We start from the raw sequence: 9,804 nt of genomic DNA, 5'->3' as shown, positions 1-9,804 counted from the left end.
CATTGGACCAGGCTGCCCAGGGAAGTGGTTGAGTCACCATCCCTGGAAGTATTTAAAAGACAGGTAGATGAGGCACTTAGGGACATGGTTTAGTGGGCCTGGGGGTGTTGGGTTGATGGTTGGACTCAATGATCTTGGAGGTCTCTTCCAACCTTAATGATTCTATGATTCTATGATTCTATGTCCAGAGCCTTAAGACAGGAAGTCTCTGCATTTGCTATTTTTATGTAAAGACACAAACCAAAATAACTGCATACGACTCTGGAGGCAGCATCGCTGACATCCTCCAGCAGCCTCAGGCTGGGCAGGAGCTCAGCAGCCGGCTGCCTGTGCCGCTCCATGCCTGCCCTCACATTTTCCACGGGCCGACGCTGGGAAAGGTGAAGGTAAAGGCACGCACCAACCTCTCCTGCACATGAGATCTTTCTTCAAACACCTACCCAGCTAAAGGACTCGCTTCCCGCTATGGGATGAGTGATGTTCACAGGACTGACAGCTGTCGCACCCAGCTCACTACAGCCGCGACCTGGCACGATGTCATGCTCTGCCAGGCAAAACACTCATGCCTAGAAACTTCCATCTTCCCCTCAGTCGGCTGTATTCTCCGTTAGCATTTACATACACTCCAGAGCTGCAGTATTAAGGGACAGAGGGTTCACAATACTTTATGTAATTAATTCTGTAAATGCCTGTGCCCCGGAACACAGCGTACTTAAACAATTACGGGAAACAGGTAAGTGGCTCACGCACTAATCAACTTCTGTCTGACCTTGTGGGACGGCTAATTATACAAAAGTCAGACCACATTAGTCCAGAACTGGGGGCTTATTCTCCTGCAAGTCAAACCGTTGGCGCTCTGGCATTCTGCTGCTCTCTACAAAACATTACACATTAAGCACAGGCTCTGCCTGCGCAACGCCCCTGGCAGCCAGCATCCCAAATGACCGTCCCACTGGTACACAGACATTAACGCACTGCCTTCCAAAAATGTGGTTACACTAATTTTATGTTGACTGTGCATTTTCATAAGCCAGCAGCATTAAAACACGGTCTCCATCCACACAGCCTCAACCGCCGCTCAGACAGAGAGCTGCACCCCACAGTCATGCCACGGCACGTTGTGGTTTTGGTGTGCACGCAGCAGCGTTTCCCCTGGGGAAGCAGAGGTTTTTCTTGATGCACTGACCCAACCACAACCCTCCTCAGCGGTGATGTGAAAGCTAAGCTTCACGAACACTTTACCCACGGATGCATATTCACTGCAGTCAATAGCACAGAGCAGCACCTGCAGGTGTCCCAAAGCCCAAACCTGGACCAGGATAGCCAGATGCTACGTAAGCACTGAACCAAAGCGCTTTTCCTGGTCACACCCCCACACCCCCCCTTTCTAAAATATATTCGGGGCATTTTCTGAAGCTACATTTTCATTTTAAGCAGAGAGTTACAAAATCAGGTGTTCGCTACATCTTTTCTCTTGCATAAGGCCTGATTTCCAGCATTCAAGATAAGATCTTTGGAGTGGTTTTCTTTTAGGACAGAGGATAGCCAGCTTTTTAATACATTCGTGGGGTTTGTTTTCTGCCACTTGAAGCCGTGCTTGTTTGTGGAAGAAAACCAAATGTTAATCCCAGAAGAGTTATGAACATTGAAATATTTCTAAAATATTCTGTTTGTTAAGCACCTAACCAATCCATTACACAACGAAGCAGTAAAAATTACACTCTGGGGAGGAGGTACGTAACAGGCACGGGGTTCTGACAGCTTTACATAATGCAGCTGTCCCAAACACACACTAATAAATACCACACCACACCACAGCGTGTATAGGGGGGAGAAGGGGAAATACGCACGGCAAGAGACAGCTCAACTAAATGTCAGTCATCTACCAAACTATCCTAAGCTATGGGTAAATAGAAAGACACGGCTCTGGCACTGCATGGTGAACTGGTGATCCCTGGAGTGCCACTCACCACTGCACTTAATGCCTCTCACAGCCTTCCCTGTCCACACGGACCAACCTGAAGTCTCCAGGCGAAAGGCACATACGTCCTGCCTTCCAGAAGCATCATCGTTAGTTCATTTTTACCAGCTCTCTACAATTTACAGTCATTACCAGGGGCTTTAAAGACCTGCTCAATGCTGCACAACCAGATGAGATGACGTTTGGTGCACACAGTATTGTTTAAAACCCTTTGTGTCTCTGTGAAACCATCAGCTATTTTTAATTGCATATGAAATAGTATCTGCCAGGGTTTCTGCACAATTTAGCAAGCACAGAAGAGCTGGTTTCCAAGGAGGTTTTAAAAAGAATCCAGTTGCACATTCGCACACTAAGACACACTCTACCTGACTGGTTGTTCCTCATGCGGATGGCTTTCGCTTTGGCCAGCTCCAGGGCCGTGACCCAGCGCTGCCTCTCCACTTCCGAGTTCGCCTTTAAGTGGTACGTCCTTCCCCCGTTGGAAAGCACGATGTTACAAGAGTCCTCCGTATCGATATGAGCCGTGGACAGGTTGATGGTCCCGCGACATGTGTGGGCCATTTCTGCCTGCGTCCTGCATGGGAACAGAGGGAAAAGGAAGTGTCAGTCCCCCTGCACCCAGCCTGTCCCAAAATCGCCACCAACACACCCTCCCGCACAGCAGAGACCCATGGAAACATCCCAAGCAGGCAGTAAGCACGTCAAAGCCACCAAAGCTAGACAAGCTCCTCAAACAGAAAAACCAGAACGGGCTGCAGCATTTAGATAGAGCTTGTGTCCTTGTACGAACATCACCCCCATCATTTAGGCTGCTGGTTTCACATCCTGCTGTGCCGATTGCTTCTGGTTGCCCTAAAAGTAAAATTACCAACTGCACACCACCGGCCTTTCTCGTCTCATTTGCATTGCTGCTTTTCTCCCTTCTCCCTGCTATCCCACCTCCAGCATCTAGTATTTTGTGGCTCTTTATACCCTCTCCCTTCAATCATTGTCTTTTGTCTAGGTGTGCTAAGATCTTGCATGCAAAGATCTCCATTTGTAAGGCAAATGAAAGCAGCACAATTCCTCTTCAGCTGTTAAAACATCTTTACTATCGGCAAAACTTGTGGCACTTTGACCAAGGTGACCCGCCTAGTGGATGAGGGAAAGGCTGTGGATGTGGTCTACCTGGACTTCAGTAAGGCTTTTGACACCGTCTCCCACAGCATTCTCCTCGAGAAGCTGGCGGCTCACGGCTTAGACAGGTGGACTCTGCGCTGGGTCAAAAACTGGCTGGATGGCCGGGCCCAGAGAGTTGTGGTGAATGGAGTTCAATCCAGTTGGCGGCCGGTCACGAGCGGTGTTCCCCAGGGCTCAGTTTTGGGGCCGGTCTTGTTCAATATCTTTATCAATGGTCTGGATGACGGGATCGAGTGCACCCTCAGTAAGTTTGCAGACAACACCAAGTTGGGCGGCAGTGTTGATCTGCTCGAGGGTAGGAAGGCTCTGCAGAGGGACCTGGACAGGCTGGATCGATGGGCCAAGGCCAACTGTATGAGATTCAACAAGGCCAAGTGCCGGGTCCTGCACTTCGGCCACAACAACCCCATGCAACGCTACAGGCTTGGGGAAGAGTGGCTGGAAAGCTGCCTGGCGGAAAAGGACCTGGGGGTGCTGGTCGACAGCCGGCTGACCATGAGCCGGCAGTGTGCCCAGGCGGCCAAGAAGGCCAACGGCATCCTGGCCTGTATCAGAACTAGTGTGGCCAGCAGGAGTAGGGCAGTGATCGTGCCCCTGTACTTGGCACTGGTGAGGCCGCACCTCGAACACTGTGTTCAGTTTTGGGCCCCTCACTCCAAGAAGGACGTCGAGGTGCTGGAGCGTGTCCAGAGAAGGGCAACGAGGCTGGTGAGGGGTCTGGAGAACAAGTCTGATGAGGAGCGGCTGAGGGAACTGAGGTTGTTTAGCCTGGAGAAAAGGAGGCTGAGGGGAGACCTCATGGCTCTCTACAACCACCTGAAAGGAGGTTGTAGCGAGGTGGGTCTTCTCCTCCTGGTCTCTTCTCCCAAGTAACAAGCGATAGGATGAGAGGAAACGGCCTCAAGTTGCGCCAGGGGAGGTTTAGATTGGACGTGAGGAAAAATTCCTTCACTGAAAGAGTGGTTAAACATTGGACCAGGCTGCCCAGGGAAGTGGTTGAGTCACCATCCCTGGAGGTATTTAAAAGACGTGTAGATGAGGCACTTAGGGACATGGTTTAGTGGTGTTGGGTTGATGGTTGGACTCAATGATCTTAGAGGTCTTTTCCAACCTTAATGATTCTATGATTCTATGAAAATTGCCTAGTACTTCACTAGGCTTACCCAGATGAGCAGAAGGCTTTCCTGGAGCTAACTTCCCAAAGAACCAGCCCTCCTTCCACCCCAGCTGAGCATACCAGGAAGAACCCACCCTGCAGCAGCCCTAACCCACGACCATCCCACTGCCGGCAGCCTCATCCAGAACTTCATGTCCAGCGGCCAAAGCCCCCCAGCCTGTACGAGAGCACAGCACGCCCCTGCCCCACACCACAGTTCTGCTGGTCCCAGCCAAGGACAAGGCACAGCAGGTTGCTTCAAAGTGATGATGCCTCCAGCATCCGCGATAGCTGCTGCTCTCTCTATCATGAAAGTATTTCCACATCTTCAGACATTCTTAACTCTCCATGGGCTTTTAGTTTTATCGAAGCTGAAATGATCGCTTCATTTTTTTATTTATTAGTTTTCCTCTGTCCCCTCGCTGGCTCTCGTGGCCAGCTCAGCGTGGCCCCAGAAGAATAGCCGGTCCCACGCTGCCTGCTCGCCGAGGCGGCAGCAGGTATCGCACCGGCTGAGAGCTGCCTTCCTGCACACAGAGAGACGCTTTGTCTTTTCAGAGCATGCAAGCTGTGGAAGAGCCACATAGAAACCGACAGCCACTTCTTAAAACATGACTTAACATAGTGTTTTCAGATGCATTTAAAAGTCACTTTTAAAAAAAAAAGTCACGAAGACTAGGTTTTTAAAGGCACTTGGGCACAAAGATAAATGCCTAAGTAGTTCCAAAACTCCCTCTACACCCACTGCTGCATTGCAGACGCCTAAAATAGCTCTACGAGCATTGAGCCAGCGAGTCCTCAAGGTTTCCCACCAGCCCAGCAGACACGCTCGGACCAGCCAGCACAGGCACACCCAACAGCGTCACCGACGCCATGCAAACCCCGCCAACACCGGGGCAAGCCGCCAGCCTCCACCACACCGCTTCCATCCCGGGGGCTGCATGTTCTCCAGCCGGGGGGTACAGAGGCTGTAACCCTCATGTCCCTCCAGCCAGGAGAGGCTGAGCATCACCTGGAAGCCAGGACCTTTGGACAGGATGAATCCAGAGTTTTTTTTCTTGATCCTCTTTTCCATCTTTTACCACCCACCTTTTACTTTACTCCACCTTTTACTTTTATTTTGTCCATCTCCTTTCCCATCCCGTTCAGCTCTGCTGCATACCCACCCCTCAATCCTCATTCCTCACCCACCTTGACACCCTTCCCGCTGCCCAGCACCCTCTCCCCCTTACCACACTGCCTATATCCCTCCCCAGAAAGCAGGATTACAATAAATACACTTGGCATTAGGCCACTTCTGGGTCCACAAATGTTCCATGTTCCCCCCCAGCACCCACGGACCACTTACCACCTTGCATTTACACTGGGCAGCAAGGTGGGATCCTTCCCGGCTTGTCCGTACTACCAACCTCATTAAAGAGTTGATGTAGAACAGACATCATTAACACTTGAAAATTCAGTTCCTCCGTGTTTCCCTCCACTCTGCTGCCAGCTATCACTTCCCATGGCACAGTTTCATCTTGCCCAGCATGTTCACTGTTTTCACCAACATAAGCAGTCAAAGGTCCTAGGAGAGCTTTAAAGACCCTAAATCCCCCTAAATCCAGGTGACCATCCTGGGGGAAGGAGATGGGAGCAGGATGATGCTATCATAGGATATATGAGCCTCCTGTACTTTTAAATGCCTCTTGTCCGAGTCATTTCCAGAGTCCTCTCTCCAACCCTTTTCCTGACATTAAGACATGCTGGAATTGGGTAAATGTCAGACAATCATTGGAAGGATTTTGCTAATACTTCAGCAAAATACATTACTATGCAGTTGCTCACCGAGTTGCAGTAGCAGGAGGAATCGCTGTCATTTGTAGGAATTACTGGCTCCTTTCCTTCCCCACCCCTGCCCTGAGCCTAGCAGCACAGTCCCTACCCAGGAATGTCCCCCCACGTCCATCATTCCTCAGTTTTTGTGGATGGACGCCTGTTTGAAACGCCCCGGGGGTACGGAGGGAACCACCAGGCAGGACAGGCTCTTGCCTCATCACACCTCATCAGCCTTGGCATTTTACAGAGCAGTTTACATCGGCCACAGGCAGCTGGCATGAGCGCCATGCGTGAGGATGACCCTCCCGAAACCATTCGCTCAGGGCAGTGAAGTAACTCGGAGCACGAGGCCTAGCGAAGAACTGGTGCTCCTCACACACCCGAGTGCTTTTTAAAGAAGTTCAACCTTTAAGTATTTTCCAAACAGTACACAAGGAGGGGAAAAAAACCCACTTATTTCCAACTGGTTTTGAAGGCTTCAAGGCTATTTGTTGCATGATAAAGCACCTAACTATGAGAAGATCTCACCCCAGATGCACAAGGCTGCTTCAGGCTCCAGAAGCAGAAACCCACCCTCGCTCACAGCCTTGAATCACCAGTTACGTAGCTCTGCTTCAAGTCCCATGTCTGTCTGTCTCTCCACCACCCTTCCACTACTTTTCTCCACTTCTTCCTTGTTTCTTTACCCTAGGTGTCTTAACCCAGCTATTTGTTCCTAAAAATAAGGCACCCCCAGACCCAGAAGGTGATAGTTCATCTTCACCTGGATTTCAGGTGCCCCAGCTAGGCAGATGTCTTTGCTGATCCTCACATGGCAATGCCAAGACTCCCTCTCTGACCCTGATCCCCCCCTATACACAGAATCCTCCCCATCTTCATTCAGTTTCACATTTTATCAGGGCATTCCCAGTTACTCCTTTTTTTCCACCGCTAACAGCCTCCCTCCATCTCAATGGCAGCCACCCATCACCTTGCTGCACAGGTCTTCTCAACTTTCAGGACACTAATGACACCTCCATAAATGCATTGAAGTCCAAAAGTCCAAAAGTGATCACGGTTTTTCCAAAATTTTAAAATCAAATCACATCTTTAAAGCCAGGAGCTGAACAAGTCATCAGCTGCTGAGCACTAGAAGCTTACATGAAGACGCACAACACCAGCTCAGCAAGTACAAGACCATTCGCACGTGCCAGGAGCATCTCCCCTTATTCCTGGAAGGTTCAAGGCAGTTTGCACGTTGCTTCCTTTTCCATGGCCTTGAGCATGGTGACAGCCCCATCACGTCACGCGGGCAGGGGTACGGCGAATCTCCGATTACCAACACGGTCCGCACTCAGCATCTGTAAAAGCCACCAGACTCGTGATGGGCTTCCTAAACCTTCTGGCCCTGCTCCACATGCTGATGCAGCAGGAGAGCAAGATCTTGGCTGTTGAAGGAGGTTTTACAGGCATTGCCTAGAGCTATTTTCAGAAAGATGGAGTTCATTATGGGATGGAGATACGGTCCCTACCAGGGGAGAACGGGCAGCAACCCAGAGAGGTACTCACTACCAACCTTATTGCTGGGGTGGCGTGTTACGCAGAAGGAAGCCATTCTGGCTGAACATGAACTCAAATGCCAAAATCCCCACAACCCCAGCTACGGTATTCCAAGGACTTCTCTCAGCTGCTCAGCCCTGACACTATTTTGCAGAACAGATTTAACCCAGGGCCACATCCGAGCTCAATGTGCAGACACAGAAGCCACGCAGAAACAAAAGCCTCTTGGTACCTCCTGAGGACTTACAATTCATGTCTTGCAGCACCACATGTTAACTTCAAACCCAGCGTACAATGTGGTTATGCCTGCTTGCCCCCCTGCAAGGAGGTGAATTTGGCTCCAAATGAAATCAAGCACTGATTTTCATTTCCAAAATCATCCTCCTCGTGATGCAGCACATACTGACATGTTCCCAGGAGGGATTACTTTCCACCTTGAGAGAACTACTAATATGATTTTCTCTTCTACACAAAACAAAGGTCTCCAAGGTGACTTCACTACATCAATTTAAGTCATATTATACAGCCTTGCTTCTCCCACCCAAGAAACCTGTTTCAGTACAGGTTTTTGTTCTTTAAGCTACCTTCCCGCGCCAATCTGCACGGGAAATCAATTCCTATCAATCAGCACCCACACACGAGGCAGGCGCCTGACCCAGCCCTGAGCCAACAAGCAAGCAATCTCCTCTGTCTGCGTGCAGGAAAAAAGAATAAGAGGTGCCCTTCAGAAGCACTCGTGGTCGGATGGATCTGCTTATTCACCGCCAACAGCTCAACTATTGCATAACATGATCCAGGCAGATTTTCTGATTCTCAACTTTCTGCAGTAATCTGAGCGCTGCACATATGGGAAAGCACATGGGCAAGCTGCAAAAAGCTGAAAGGAGGTTAAACGTGGATATGGACCACACAGAGGTGGATGCTGCTGAATATCTGGGATTTTGCTGCTCCCTCACAAAGCTAATTGATGGGATTCGCCTTCAGAGATACAAAATTGTAGCTGTGCACGGGAGAGATGGAAGATGACTGCCTTGCATGTAGCCCTTGCTGACATACGTGGCAAGAGGGGCTATGCAACACGAGGGAAAAAAATAAAAAATACCTGCAGGTGTTAAAAAGCAGGGAGAGTTTGACTAAAGTGCCCGTCCAGCAAGGGGAAAGCTAATGTCCCAGGCGAATATAACCCCTTCCCCCCAGAGCACAGCACAGCGAGATCCTCGAAGCACCCGGACAAACGCCAAACAAGCCTTGAGCTGTTAAACAAGGTGCAGGCTACCGTGCCCCACGGGGGGCTGCACAGCTCCTGCACGTGGCTCCAGGCAAAAAAAAGACCATGAACTATGGAGACAGAGGTCATGCCTTATCCCCAGAGCAACTCTTCTGGCAAGAACGGTGCTGCTCATAGATACATTAGGATCATCAGAAAGGAGATTTCTTACTTTAAAAGCACAAATATACTTTATCGTGATGTCAGCAGGTGGCTCCAGGCAAATGTTTTTCATCTACTAGCTCCACAGCTTTGGTTTCCGTAATACCACAATAGCCAAAGATTTAGCTTCAGATGCTGGTAGGGTGTTGCCGATACAGATTTTGTAATTGTAACTGTGCAGCTCTGCTGGAAGTTAATAGAACACCGCAAGCAATAAACAGCCCCAGCTCACACTCTGCTCCCAAGCGTGGTTCATTTAAAGCAAGCACGCATGACGGATGCTTGTAGAGTTTCTCTGCTAAGATTTCCTTGCCACCAGCAAGGCTCAACGCCATTTCTGGGTAGCCTCGTCTCCCCTAAAACTCAACTTCTCCCTTTCTCACAGACCAGATGGGATCAGGCGAAGAACCCCGGCAGGGAACTGAGACTGCTCTGCACAGCACCCGCTTTCCAGGCGGCAAGCGGTATTTCAGCGTGCTTTATAGCTTGAGCACCAACAAGGAGGTCAGGGAGAGCACAGCAGCCCGACTTTGAGACCAGAGCATACATCTGCAACCCTGGCAGCTCAAGAGTTACTTTGGTTCAACAGAGCAGAGTGGGTATGGCACGTGTAGAGACCTTGTTACCTTACGTCCTGGCTAGGAGCATCCAGCTTCACCAGGGTGCTAAAAACGCTCAGGCTAGCGAGCACGCAGCTCTCCA

At 50.1% G+C, this 9,804-nt stretch overlaps 1 protein-coding gene across 1 annotated transcript in view; it reads right to left on the bottom strand.

The window, feature by feature from the left end:
* Positions 1-9,804, bottom strand: part of LOC103914437 (oxysterol-binding protein 1-like) — a gene marked incomplete at its 3' end in the record, with an annotated part of 87,977 nt that overhangs the window by 61,564 nt on the left and 16,609 nt on the right. The window contains exon 2 of the mRNA XM_009321075.1: positions 2,347-2,555. Coding sequence (XP_009319350.1) covers positions 2,347-2,542 — 196 coding nt within the window. The remainder of the gene's footprint in view (positions 1-2,346; positions 2,556-9,804) is intronic.

Source organism: Pygoscelis adeliae, unplaced genomic scaffold (assembly GCF_000699105.1).
Source record: "Pygoscelis adeliae isolate BGI_AS28 unplaced genomic scaffold, ASM69910v1 Scaffold403, whole genome shotgun sequence".
Lineage (NCBI taxonomy): Eukaryota > Metazoa > Chordata > Aves > Sphenisciformes > Spheniscidae > Pygoscelis > Pygoscelis adeliae.
This window is presented reverse-complemented; position numbering and strand designations above follow the sequence as displayed.